At 39.4% G+C, this 14,886-nt stretch overlaps 1 protein-coding gene across 1 annotated transcript in view; it reads left to right on the top strand.

Moving 5' to 3' along the window:
• Window positions 1-14,886, top strand: part of Map3k3 (mitogen-activated protein kinase kinase kinase 3) — a 72,127-nt gene that overhangs the window by 8,792 nt on the left and 48,449 nt on the right. Inside the window, exon 2 of the mRNA XM_052196750.1 lies at window positions 3,876-3,997. Coding sequence (XP_052052710.1) covers window positions 3,876-3,997 — 122 coding nt within the window. The remainder of the gene's footprint in view (window positions 1-3,875; window positions 3,998-14,886) is intronic.

Raw genomic sequence — 14,886 nt, 5'->3', positions numbered from 1 at the left:
TTTTTAAATGTTCCAAAATGGAACTAGAGAGATGACTCAGAAGTTAAGAGCACTGGCTGCTCTTGCAAAGGACTTGGGTTCAATTCCCAGTATCCACATGTTGGCTTAGAACCACCTGTAACTCTAGTTTTAGGACATCCACTGCATCATTCTTGCTTCTGTGGGCACCAGGCAGGCATGCATGTACTGAAATATATAAGATAAATCCTTTTTAAAAAGATTTCTAATGTATAATGCATGATAAATATTGAGCAATGATTAGTGTTAATCATTAATAAAAATTCAGGAATGAATTAAACCCTAGGGTAGACTAAATAGCCTTTCCTGTCTTTTTCCACTGACCTTTTCATATTGATGGTAATAGCAACCAGCATTTTTAAAGCATTACTAAGTACCATGAAAAGTAATTTGTAAGTTCTCTTCTATCTTGATGTCTCTCTTTCTCCAATTGATTCTCCAAAATGATGCTTTATTACCTCCATTTTGCAAATGAGGAAATTGAGATTTAGGGAAAACATGTTTTAGGGACTCATTAAACTCAGATGTTTCTGACTAAAAGTTCATATTCTTGACTGCTGTCTTCTAAGAAAGCTCTTGTTTTTAAGAATTGCTTTGATGAGATTCCATGCTGAGGGATTGCTGATAATTGAGTTAAAAATCTCAGTCTAGGAAGTAATGCCTAAAAGAGCCACTCAGTTCACTTCTTGTCGTCATCTATGTCTGTAGTTGGAAACATCATTGAAAAATGTCACTGCTTCTAGTTTTATGTTCCTCATAAAATTCAGCTCATAAAACCCCTGCCACACTTATATCAGCTGGCTAGTATATGGCTAGTCCTAGGAACACCAAACAACACTGAATTTGTCAACCTGATAAACCAACCCTTATAATAGCAAATTCTAATATTCTCTTCCCCTTTCTCCTAGAGATTGTAAGTAGGGCCTTACACACTCTGGGCAAGTACTGAAATACTTTCTACCACTGAATACTTAATACTGAAATTCTTAATACTTCCCATGGTAACATTGATACTAAAAATTTCATGCATGTTGGACATGGGATATGGAGACAAGTGGACCTCTATGTGGCCAGCCTGGTCTACATAGCAAGTTCCAGTCCACTCAAGGCTACACTGTCTCCAAAGTGAGCCAAAATTACCTCCCCAACCCCCTCCCCAAAAACCCAATCCTCCCAAATCTCCATATATTAAGCTCTTAATATTTTTACTAGATGCCTCTCAGACAACATTTATCTAGTACTAATCATCTTATATTAACCCTGATTAACTGTTGTAGTTTGTACAATTATATATTATATTTAATAATATAAGGCAATTTACGTGTTTGTCACATTTAAGCCAGTTTAGATACTATGCTTTAGGGTGTGTGTGTGTGTGTGTGTGTGTGTGTTGCTAGGGTTTGTAGGCATACATTTTCCTCAACCTACTTTATTAAGGTTCAACCTCTCCTTTAGTCCCACACCCACCCATCCTTTCACCTGTGTGCCACAGCAAAACATTATTTGATATAACTGACTTCCCAAAGAAACTAGAAGTATCCACTTCATTGTTTTGCTTTCATTTCTATCTGTGCATCTCTTGCTTGACTTGCTTCTGGAGGAGGCCAGAAGAGGGTACTGACTTCCCTGGATGATTGTAAACTATATGTAGATGCTGGGAATCAAACCCAGGCCCCTGCAAGAACAGCTATTGTTCTTAACACCGAGCCATCTCTCTAGCCCTTAAAAACTTTTTTTTTTTTTGAAACAGGGTCTTAACTATGTTGCTCTGGATGGCCTAGAAGTCACAAAGATCACCTGCCTGTTTCTGAGTGCTGGCTGTGTGACACCATGACTGGCTTTGTTCGTTTGTTTGTTTATTAGATTAAAAACAATAAAACAAGCAAATTCTCAATAGCTCTACTTCTCCTATATTATATTCTCTTTCTTTAAAGAACCAATAGAGAAATTGCTAGAAAAAAAAATAGTTGAAGAACTTAACTTCCTCATTTGTTATTTTATTGAAGGTTTCTTTTGTTTTTTTGTTTGGTTTTGTTTAGTTTTTTCGAGACAGGGTTTCTCTGTGTAGCCCTGGCTATCCTGGAACTCACTCTGTAGACCAGGCTGGCCTCGTTATTGAAAGTTTTGCTGTGCTATCTAGTTTGGTCTCTAAATTAAGAACCTCCTGCTTCAGGCTCTTCAATATGTGGGTTAAAGAGCATGGGCCACTGTACTACTGGATTAACAATTTTTGTATATATTTTAAAGTGGAATTATAGGAAACTACTTTTTTCTTGCAGGTTTTAAATTTAATTTTACTTTTCTGAACAGTCAAAAATATCTTTATAGGTATCTTTCACTATTTTTTTTTAATGTCTTTCCTATGTCTCTTCAGAGGTATTCTAGGAAGAGGTAAGAGGCAAGTGGAGTTGGAGACCAGAATCATGCTGTGTTTTCTTCCTCTGGAGTTATTAATATTATAAGGGACAAGAATGAAGGGCAGAAGATGGGCACTTTCTTTGGGTAGAGTTTTTTTTTTTTAATTTTTTTATTTTTTAACTTGCTTTTTCAAAAGGTGTGTCCTAAGTTCCTAAGTGAATCATTTGGGAAGTGTGACAATTTACCCTCATGTGACAATTTACCCTCATGTTCTCTTCCAGACCAACGGATACACTTATTTTCAACCTTTAAATGTTATTTGAATGGGCAGAGATCTCTGGGAGAATTTTAAAGCTTGAGTTGGACTGGTTTGTGTTCTGGGTTTTGAACAGTTTGTCTTCAGAGTATTCCACAGTGTTTCAAGAGAAAGGGATTAAAGTAAAGCCAGTGAGTTGTAGGTGACAGTGAGTTGTAGGTGGCAGTGAGTTGTAGGTGACGAAGTGCTCTGGCCAGGAGAACTACCCTTTGACCTCCCTATCAGAAGCCGATCTGCCTGTAAAATTTGTAATTAGACGCAGTATTTAAAGGTTAGCCATGTAAAACAACTGTGTTCAAAGCAGCTACCTGAGGTCCTTTAAGATGTCCTCTTTTACACATAGTGCTTTAAGAGTAAGTCTGGGTATGGTTGCCAGTCCTGTCAAAATCCCACCTAGGTTGCTAGGACAGGAAGATGTCACGTTCTGGGCTTGCTTGAGCTACATATATAGTGAGTCCTTACCTTAAAAAAAAAGAAGGAAGGAAAGAAGAAAGGAAGACCAGGTCTGGGACCAATCCTACCCCTGATTAGCTTGGTGAATTTATATTTTCATTCAGAAGTCAACTATATTGTGCTGTGTTGTTCCTTACTTCAACTTTTCAGGTTTTTCATGGTTGAATTCTTCTGGCATTGAATAAACTATTTCCTTAGACCCAATCAGTGCATTTCCAGAAGTCTGGAGGACTGTTAAGAAAACATTAGCAGTGGTGGTGGCGCACGCTTGTAATGCCAGCACTCTGGGAGGCAGAGGCAGGTGGATTTCTGAGTTCGAGGCCAGCCTGGTCTACAGAGTGAGTTCCAGGACAGCCAGGGCTATACAGAGAAACCCTGTCTCGAAAAAAACAAAAACAAAAAAACAAAACAAAACAAATAAAACATTAAAATTTAGATTGCTACAGCTTGACCTTAATTATCTTTCTAACCACTACATGACTGTAGTTATAGTATGTCTGTCTTATTATTTTGAAATGATCTTGCTCTATTCCCTGGCTGGCTGCATACTTGCAGTGCAGTGATTCTCTGCCTCTGCCTCTTAAAGGGTGGGCATTTAGGCATGTACTACCACATCTGGCTCAGAGTCTGTCATTTTATTCCCTGGAATATTAGTCGTATAATTTGTGGAAATAGTGCTTTATTGGTCTGTATTGAAGTATCTTAGCCCGCATGCTCTCTTTAAATGCAGACGAACAAGAGGCATTAGACTCGATCATGAAGGACCTGGTGGCCCTCCAGATGAGCCGACGTCCCCGGGTGTCTGGATATGAGACCATGAAGAACAAGGACACAGGTCACCCAAACAGGCAGGTATGTGTGGCTCTGGTAGAGCTTGACTTAATTTATTGGGGAGGGTTTTTAAATGAGGAATATATGAGAAGCTAAGGCTACTCTAAATACTAGGCTTGGATGCTGTTGGTCCCTTTCACACTTCTGTTAAAAAGTTAATAATATGTAGCAGCCAGGTATGGTCCAAGAACTAGAGTTCTTGGCATAGCATTTCATCTATGAAGAATAAGAATAATTTCCCCTTATTATGAAGTGTATATTTATATAATTCTTTTGCTTTTACTGATTATTTAGCAGATCAGATCATGATCTGTAATTTGGTAGGTCTTCTGTATACTGAGGAAAAATAATTTTCACATTAGCTTATGTAAAATATAATTAGGAAAGGTAATTCATTTATTAAGTATCACAAATTTTAAGTGCAATGCTAGCCAGGCAGTGGTGGTGCACGCCTTTAATCCCAGCACTTGGGGGCAGAGGCAGGTGAATTTCTGAGTTCAAGGCCAGCCTGGTCTACAGAGTGAGTTCCAGGACAGCCAGGGCTACACAGAGAAACCCTGTCTGGAAAAACAAAACAAACAAACAAACCAAAAAACCAAAAAAACAATGCTGAATGATTTTATTTTTTCTCATTATTGGCTTGGGTATTTGAGAGTGTCTTTTTATTGAGAGTCATGTGCTGCTTTAGAAAAACACTTCCTATTTTTGTTAACATTTAAATTTATGTGATGTTGAAATCAACTCATGTCTAGTATCCTGGCTAAGGTGACCTTCAAAAAAGAGTGGATGGATAGGGTCCCACAAAGGCTAATGAATGTCTAGTGCTCTGTAATGGCTGTAGTAGCTAAGTATATATGCTTGATGAAAATTTGTCCAGGACATTCTCCCTGTTGGTATTCCTATTAGCTAACCTCTTCTCATTTAACTTTGTCTATCAACTGTTCAGAGTTACAAAGAAATTATAAGACTTTAGAACTTTGTTTTATCTGTGGTCTGCTAGATATACTGTCCCAGAGTATTTCCTGCCTTTAGGAATTTTAGTTCCCTGGGGGTTAGGGGAGTGTTTTTGTTCCATGTTAAAAAGATTAGTTTAGAAATCTGCCTCTATTGTTGTGATTATTTTACAGAACTGGGTGAAATAACAAATTAGGACTCCTTATACTTTTCATACATTAATTTGTTTAATTGTGTGGCTTCCCCTGTGCTGTGATTTACTTGTATTCAAAGCTATGTTGGGAAGGAACATTTTACCAGAAGTGAGTCCCCTCCCCCATGGCTTGAGTCTAATGACCTCACTTTCCTTCCTGTCTTCCTATGTGTGCAGTGTGCTTGCTAACACAGCTACAGTTAGCTGATCTTTTCCTAACTGGACTGTTGGCATGGATAGCAGTTAATGGGTGAAGAGATGGCCCTAAGGGACCATGCCAGGAAAAGGCCCAGAGAAAGTCTCAGATAGTTTCATAGGAATCCTGCTTAGAGCTTAAAAGCTGTTACTTAAAAGTCTTGTTTTAAAAACAAAACAAAAAAAAAACCAAACAAACAAAACAAAACAAAAAACTGTGCCTGGTGCTGTACAGAGAAGTCAGTGGCTCTGAAGATTGTGGAGTAGATTAAGTATCTGTCAGAAAGCAATCTTAGTAAGACCTGTTGGCTCTTTGGCACCACAATTTACTGAATAACACCAAACAGTTTTCTGTTGTGTGGAGGATACATGCTATTAACCTCAGATTTTTTTTTTAAGAAAAACCATAATGACAGCAGCTCAGCCCTTCTGAGCAGCCCCACGGTAACCACAGCTCATGTGCTGGGGCCAGTGAGAAAAAGAAAGTTTTGCTAAGGACCCAACTACCTGTGAAAACTGATATGTGCTTTTAAACTTGCCAGTGGTGCTAGAAGAGGTCATTAGTTAGTGTGACTCAAACTTGTCTTTTAGGGACCATTTCTCACAATAATATTACTCAGCAACAGCAGCCTCTATTAGTGCTGTCCAATGGTTCTGTGTGGTCAGGAATGTTGCACTTCTGTGTTATCCTGTATGGTAGCTACTGACCACATGCAGCTATTGAGCAACTGGATTTTCTATTTTTTTTTAATTTTAATTAAATTAAATAGCCATATGTGGCTTGTGGATATTGCATTGGACAAAACAACTAACAGTATAAGACCCTTTTTCTGGGGTGGGGGTGGGATGACGAAAAGATTACATGCTTAGAAATGTATAGATTTATTGCTAATTCGTGTCTTTTACATGTTATTAGTTTCTGCATTGTGATAAGCTTATTAATGAATCATCTTTAATATTGTATTCTTGGGTGTGTGTGAAGCAGAAGAACTAACATGGCTGTATAAAATTTAAGCTTAAGGATCAGAGATAGCTCAGTTGGTAGCATGCACAAGGCTCAATTCCCAGCATAAAGGGGTGTCATGGGTGTTTGATGGAAAGTCAAGGTTTTATGCTAATATTTGGTAAAATGGCAATAAAAATATCAAGATACTTTTTTTTTTAAATGAACTCAAGATTGTAGAATGGTTTCTTTTGGGAAATGTAGACATTTCTGGAAAGTATTTCACAAAATCTTGAAGACAACAAGTACATTTCTAATAAATTGAGGGAGATAGGGGTACAGGAGATACATGGGAAGATGTGTTTATAGGTTAATGTAATAAAAAGAGCCTGACAATGTGAGTCATTTGTTAATACAGATCTTTACAATTTATGGGGTGAATCATTTATTATTAGTCTTTTTGTTACAGTAACTTAGGTTTGAGATAGTATAGTATTTTTGGGTTTCATTTGTTTGTTTTTATTATATTTTCTGGTGTTTTACCTGCATATATGTCTATGTACCACATTCATACCTAGTGTACATTGCTGTTGGAAGACAAGGTGGATCCTCAGGATGTGGAGGTTGTGAGCCACCGGGTGGGTGCTGGGAATTGAACCTGGGTCCTCTGAAAGAGTAGCTGGTGCTCTTAACTGAGCCATCTCTCTAGCCCAATAAAGAGTTTTTTTCATTACCATTTTGGTTTCTGCTAGAGGTCTGTGTTTAAGAAAAGAGGAGATGAAAAATAAAAACCTAATTTAAATAGCTGAGATGCCAACTTGGACTAAAAAATGTTAAATTCAGGTGAAGATTCAAACCACAGAGTTGAAGCTAAAGATAATCAAGTGTTTTGGCTGATGGGAAAAATTGTTTATTCAAGTGTAGAACAGTGTTGGCAGAGGCCAATAGCCCTCCAGTGTGAGAATGGCAATACCAAGTCGGCAAAGCAAGGGAAGCCAAAGGAACTGGGTTCATTGACAGAATTTTTTGGGTCTGAAGCCTGAAAGAACTAGAAAACCTAATTCAAATATCTGCTTGGCAGGACTTTAGACATCCGCTTCCCCAAATAAACAAGCTTCCTAACCAACTGAAAGAGAAAATAAATTTGATTATAAATATGTATTCTAAGTAGTTATGGGAATTCATGGGCAGTAGGGTCTCAGCTGTAAACATTTGTTAGGTAAGTTTGCTGGGTTTTGTGATTTCCCTCTGTACTTTAGGTCCCTGGAAGCCAAGAGCACAGTGAGACCTGCTGAGCATCTTGTATGACACACCAGGGCACGGCTTCACAGTCTTTGCTACCCAGCATCTCTTTTGCACTCATCAAATCACAGTTATTAATGGTTGCTAGTTCTTCCTGGCTGGCAGCTTAGTGTAGTGAAAAGTACACCACCCAGCCGTCACAAGCTATTTGTTAATCACCTGTTGACATAGAGTTTTATGATGGCAGTTAACAGTGTCAGTGACTGTAAACACATATAGAAACAACACTTACAGTTTGTGGGGCTTTCACACAAAGATTTAGAGTAGAGCCAGGAAATAAACAGACCTGTTGATTTCTAGTCACAAAAATCGTACTGAATGTAATTCAGATAGCCTTTGTGGACCTCAGTTTTTCCTTTTGAATTAGAGAGATATTTAATGTGCATTGTTTCTGTTTAAGAATTTTTCATATCATAAAAATACATCAATGTAAAGTTGTAGCAATTATATAATTTCTTCTATGTTTTAGCACTATGGATTTGAGCTTTGAGGAAATTCAATTTCTAACCAGAACTGTGCGTGTTGTTGTGGAACTGAAAGTCTTAAGGTTTTGCTGCCCTTATTGGCTTGTCATTACTAATTGATGATCTTTTGCAAACTTCTAACTCTAGCTGAATTTCTGAAGAACAAATTGGATAATTCTTTTTTTTTTTTTTTAATTTTCTATATTCTTTGTTTACATTCCAAATGCTTTCCCCTTTTCCGGTTCCCCCCTCCCCATATGTCCCATAATCCCTCCACCCATTCCCCAATCACCCCACTCCCATTTCTCTGTCCTGGTACTCCCCTACAATGCTGGATCAAGCCTTTCCAGGACCAGGGCCCTCTCTTTCCTTCTTTTTCTTTTTTTTTTCCTCTGAGACAGGGTTTCTTTGTATAGCCCTGGCTGTCCTGGAACTCACTCTGTAGACCAGGCTGGCCTCGAACTCAGAAATCCTCCTGCCTCTGCCTCCCACGTGCTGGGACTACAGGCGTGCGCCACCACCTCCCGGCCTCTCCTTCCTTCTTGGGAAGAAACATAATTCTTATTTGCATGAATTCTGTTTCTTAAATCTTACTAATCTTCTCTATGCTTGCATAGATTCCAAGGTCAAGATCTGATCCTTCAGGTACTCGCTAGTGGATATGTCTGGATGGGAAAGCTGCTTCCTTAAGCAGGGCAGGGCCTTAGTTTCCAGTTCCAGACTAGAGAATTTTGGGAGAGGTTATCCTTACCAGGCCAGAGACAGAGCTATAGAAGAATTTTAATCCAGCAACACGGCTTCTCTGACAAGTGTTCACATCCAAAGACCTTCTAGGTCTGTGTGATCTGGCTGGAATGTAGACATGCCCTTATTATATATCTTTAACCCCTAACAATGAAGGTAAGGTTAGTTTGTAGAAGGAAGCCACCATGATTGAAAGTGATTTCTAATTAAGGAGCAGATAAAATGACAAATCAAAGAAAGATGTGATGAAATGAATCAGAGATAGGATATGCCCAATGCACATGAAAACAGCATAAGAAAGAGAGGCTACTTAAGAGCAGAGCGAGGAGGAGGAGGAGGAGAAAGAGAGTAAAGAAAGGTGTGGTGTGGTGTGTATGTATGGCAGTTGAGTCCAGACAGTTTTACAGAGACAGGTTTCAGAGAGAACAAGCTGGACACAGGTGAAGACCGAACCAGAGAATGAGAAGGAACCAAAAGATTAGAACATATTGCCAAAGTTAGTATGATGCCAAGCAGAGAAATTCAGTCAGAAGCTGAGAGAGGCTGTATTGAATCAGTCAGCTTGAAAGATTAGATTGTATGGTAGCTAGAAGCATCCAGGCCTAGGCCTGGGGATAGTTAGAACAGAGAAAGAAGCACTCTGGGCTCAGCTCAAGCCACATACATATTCACACAGCTGGGGTACAGCTCTCATCTCATCCCATCATCTGAGTGAATAAAAGCATCATTCACAGTGAGTGAGCTGTTCCTGTGGTAGACCCACTCAAAACTCCTTTTCTTTTTCAGAGATTGCTGATGAAGACTGGCCAGCTTGAAAATAAGATACATGTGAGCCTAGAAGTGCTTCCATTAATTTCTTATGACTCGTCATATTTATAAATAAAAAACAATTTTGTTTCCCTTTTCATTTTATTTATTTACTATCTTTGGCAAAAGGACCACAGTTCCAGATGTGTAAGGAACCACTCAAATACAGCAAATAGTTTGCTGTGATGGCATATGCCTTTAATTCCAGAACTAGAGAGGCAGGGGCAGTCAGATATCTGTGAGTTTCAGGCCAACCAAGGCTACATAGTAAGACCCTGGTGTAGGCATATATTTGTCACAGTCTACCTGAATGGGGTTTATTTAACCTCCCCTCTAGCCTACCACCTACCAGAGGTAGTGGAAAAGAAAGGTTATTAGGTTATGGGGAAAGTGGACCTGTTTAGAAATAGTTCTTTGTATTGATTCTAATCTTCATCGTTCTCAGTTCAGTCCACTAGCAAACAGCAAGCACAAATTACCAGCTGCAGTCTGGTCCACTTGGTAGGCATCACACAAGAATCAGTAAGGCCAGGTCAGTCCAGAAGAAATCATGAAGCTCACCATGGGCTAGAGTGTGGAAGCGACAAGAGACTGTAGGGATCTCATGAGAACTGCTTTGGTGGCTTTCTCTCTATGAAGTCACCACAATCGAAGATCAGCAACACATTTTAAGGCAAACCGATACATGGATGCAGTCAGCAAAGACTAGCAAGGCAGAGCAAAGATACCAATACTCAAGATTCCACTGTCTGTGGGGTCATATTTATATTCTTTCTGAATATCACATGTCTGCTTTACCAAAACACTGTTTCACTGTTTGCTGACAATAACACCAAATTTAAGCAGAAATGATTTCAAGTCTGCACATGGACTCCAAAAGGGCTCTAAGAATTAAAAACTCAAAGTTTATTAAGTAATTACTGTCAACTGTCCCTGTTGTCCTCTCTTGTACCCGTTCTTCTAATTCTATACTGTCTCTTCTTCCTATAGTTACTCTTTAAAACAAACAGGGCAGTGGTGGCGCACGCCTGTAATCCCAGCACTCTGGGAGGCAGAGGCAGGTGGATTTCTGAGTTCAAGGCCAGCCTGGTACTACAGAGTAAGCTCCAGGACAGCCAGGGCTATACAGAAAAACCCTGTCTCGAAAAAACCAAATCCAAAAAACAAAAAGAATGGATGTTGAAACAAACAAACAAAACCAAGGTAAAGTGGAAAGTTCTGGCTTCTTTTGAGAGTTAGGTTGAACTCAGAATTTGGTGTTATTGTCAGCTTTTCATATTGTCCTTGTTGGATTTGAATTAACCTTGAGGCTTGCCCTTTGGTCCAGCTCTACCTTTGGACCAGGTACTTGATTTGCCTGAACCTAAATTATATTTTGCTTTTGTGTGTTTTTTTGTTGTTCTTCTTGTTGTTTGCTTATGGTTTGTTTGGTTTTTTTTTTTTTTTTTTTTTTTTTTTTGAGACAGGGTTTCTCTGTATAGTTCTAGCTATCCTGGAACTCACTCTGTGGACCAGGCTGGGCTTGAACTCAGAGATTTGCCTGCCCGTGCCTTCCAAGCGCTGGGATTAAAGGCGTGTGCAACCACTACCCGGCTTGCTTATGTCTTAATTAGGGTTTTATTGCTGTGAAGAAAAACCATGACTATGACAGCTCTTATAAAGGAAAGCCTTTGACTGGGGCTGGCTTACAGTTCAGAAGTTTAGGCCACTATTGTCTTGGCAGGAAGCATGGGGATATGTAGGTAGACATGGTGCTGGAGAGGGAGCTGAGAGTTCTACATCTGGATCCAAAAGCAGCAGGAAGAGACAGTGAACCACTAGCCCTGGCTTGAGCTTTGGAAACCTCAAAGGCTCCCCTCCCCCAGTTATACACTTCCTCCAACAAGGCCATACCTCCAATAATGGTGCTTCTTTATAGGGGGCATATAGTTTATAGGGGGCATTTTCATTCAGATCATCACAGCTTGCTTTTTTTTTTTTTTTTTTTAAACAGGGCCTCATATAACCCAGTTTGCTTTGAATTACTTCCTAGCAGAGGATGACCTTGGACTTGACTCCTCCTGCCTCCTCCCAAATGGTAGCTTATAGGCAGGTGTCACCACCTCAGTCATGGGACTGGCTCCAACCCAAAACCTGTATTTGCTAGTCAGGCTTTCTACCTACTGTTATACCCAGCCTTTTTCTCAGTAGCTGTGGCACCTCGCCAGCCAGTTTAATATATGTCTGTAGTCAAGCTGCTTTAAGACATGCCTCAAAATATGCAATGTTTTGTGTACCCCAGAAATCACACAGTACTAGGAAATGGAAATTACCTGGGAAAAAGGGAAGGAAGAAAAGGAGGATGAGCATGGGTCACATTCTTATAATGCCTGCATTCATCCAGGAGGGCCGGTTGATCACTGTTTTATGCCAGCCCCATCTATATAGTGAGACCTTCCTTGTCTTGGAAAAAAAAAATGAGAGTTGGGGGTGAGGAAAGTTGAGAGGGAGGATTTGAGATAAATGATACCTGGACTTGGCTGTGTGTCATGATGTGATATAGAGTGAGGGAGAAGCTTCCACAGCTGTTGTTTTGAAAAACCTAAAAGTTCTGTAAAACTAAAAATTTTAGGGTGTTTTTGTTGCTGTTATTTAAATTTTATTTATTTTTATATGTATGGGTATTTTGCCATGTGTCTGTGTACCATGCATGTGACTGATGCCTGATATAATGGAGTTATTGATGGTTGAGAGTTAACATGTGGCTGTTGGGAATTAAACCCAGGTCCTCTGGAAGAGCAGGTAGTGCTCAGTCCCAGTTTTTTTGTTTTTTGTTTGCAGAACCTCATTTGACAACAAATCATATACTGTATTAACAAATAAACCTTGAATCTCTGTGGCTTAACCTGATGTGTTCAGTATGAGGGGAGGATAGCTTTCTCCATAATCACTGTACTCATGTCGAGGGTGACAGGCACTACCTTCAAACATCCAGCTGCCAGAGTCTAGAACTCAGGTCTGTCCCAGCTGTTGGTCAGAACCACATACAGCTCACTTCTATATAGAAGAAACTTGAGAGTATTCTGCCTTGGCTGTAGGCTGCTTCTGTAGCTGCTGCCCTCAGTGAGAAAGAAGCTCATTGGTATACAGATATGGTATACAGAGTACACACCGTGTCCTAAGTCTAAGTGTCTAAGACCTAAATGTGCAGTCCAGACAATTTTGCTTCCAAGTATTTTGGCTAAAAGATAGAGTTTTTGTAATCATTTATTGAGAATTTGTATGTCAGATATCATTTGAATCTCATTATGTGATTATATAATTTAAAGTTTTGAAAAGTCTATCCAGTAAAGTATGATCACCAGTCTCACTTTACAAATGAGAAAATTGACTCACAGAGAGATTTAAATGACAAGAGCAAGGTTGCAGCCAGGTAACTGTAGAATCAGAACGTAAAGAAGGTAACTTGACTCCTATGCTGGCACTGAAAAAAGGTTTATGTGTTTGAGTATTTTGCCTAATGTATGTATGTGTAAAATGCACATATCTGGTGACCACGGAGGTCAGAAGAGGGCATCAGATCCCCTGGAGTTGAAGATAGAGAGAGTTGTGAGCCACTTAGTGTGCTAGGAACCAAATCCCAACCTTCTGTAAGAGAGACATGTGCTTCTAGCCTCCAAGCTATCTCTTCAGTCCCCTACGCTATCTTAATTTTTTTGTTATTTTTTTTTAAATTTATTTTTGTTTGTTTGTTTTTGTTTTTTGTTCTTTTTTAATTTTTTTTATTTCTTTATTATATGTAAGTACACTGTAGCTGTCTTCAGACACCCCAGAAGAGGGCCTCAGATCTTGTTAGAGATGGCTGTGAGCCACCATATGGTTGCTGGGATTTGAACTCATGACCTTTGGAAGAGCAGTCGGTGCCCTTAACCACTGAGCCATCTCTCCAGCCCATTTTTTTGTTATTTTTATTACTGAACTTTATTTAAAATTTTAAATGCACTTCTTTTTTTTTCTTTTCTTTTATTGGATATTTTCTTTATTTACATTTCAAATGTTATCCCCTTTCCCAGTTCCCCCTCTGGAAACCCCCTGCCCTATCCCTCCTTCCCCTGCTTCTATAAGGGTGCTCCCCTACCCACCTACCCATTCCCGCCTCACCACCCTGGCATTCCCCAACACTATCTTAACTATTAATTTTTATTTTTTAAAAAAGCAGAGTCTCATTATGTAACTCTGGCTATCATGGAACTCACTATGTAGATCAGTCTAGCCTTGAACTCATCTGCTTTCTGGGTTCTGGGACTAAAAGTGGGTGTTGTAGTTACTTCTAATTGAGAGGGAAGAGAGGGAGGGGCAGAGGGAGAATGTGCCTCTGTGTGTGTGTGTGTGTGTGTGTGTGTGTGTGTGTTCGTCCATCCATCCATCCGTCTGTCCATCTGTGTTTATGTGCCTGTGTCTGTACATCTGTGGAGGTCGGAGGGGTTGGTTCACTCCTACCATGAAAATCTAATGGTTCTTAGACTTGGCAATAAGTGCCTCTATCCTCTGGGTTCTCTGGTCTCCAGTGCTGCCTTCTTAACGAATTTGTATCTGCTTCAAATACTTGTCAAGCAAATGAAGTTTTGCTTCATCTTAGATTGGGGTGGGCCTAAAGATATGAGAATTCTCTCTTTAGAGGTTGACTGAAGAGAAGATATTGAGAGGAGCAAAAAGCCAAAAAAGCCAGAAGTCTAAAGCCTAAGTGGTCATGTGTTAGGGGAAGGGTAAGAGAGACCATGAAAGAGGAACCAACCAAGGAGCAGAAGTGGTTAGAATGCTGCTAAGTTCTTTAGGCTGAAACCAAGTCAGAGGAGATTAGGTTTAAACTAAGTCAAGGAAAATAGTGAGCATTAGTTGTCTTTATCTGAACTTATTTGTGGCTGATAGGAGAAACCCAGATTTGGGGATTAGTTCAGATTAGTCTATCTGGGCAAAGGATGATATCCATTGAAGTCTGCATTCCGTTTTATCATAGCATCAGAAAAAGCATCTTTTTATATACTGTTTTACTAGTCATGGGCTTGCTTAGACTTTGGTAGGAGTGTTTTGGAGTTTAGAGTAAAAGTTCAGTTCCCTTTTGCACTAATGTAGAACAATGCTTGAGTTATGGTCCACCTTGGAATAGATTAGTTCCTTCAGTTCAGTAAAGGGTCTGAGGAAGGTTTTTATAGGTGCATCTAAATACAGTGTTGGTAAAGTTGAAGAATGAATGCTTTTACTATGCTTTAAGCCATAATTTTAGGAAATTTTAATTATATTTTAATTTGTTCAGTGTGTATGTGTATGG

This window comes from Apodemus sylvaticus, chromosome 10 (assembly GCF_947179515.1).
Source record: "Apodemus sylvaticus chromosome 10, mApoSyl1.1, whole genome shotgun sequence".
In the NCBI taxonomy this organism is placed as follows: Eukaryota; Metazoa; Chordata; class Mammalia; order Rodentia; family Muridae; genus Apodemus; species Apodemus sylvaticus.
Note: the sequence above shows the minus strand (reverse complement) of the source record. Positions and strands in the feature narration are given on the sequence as shown.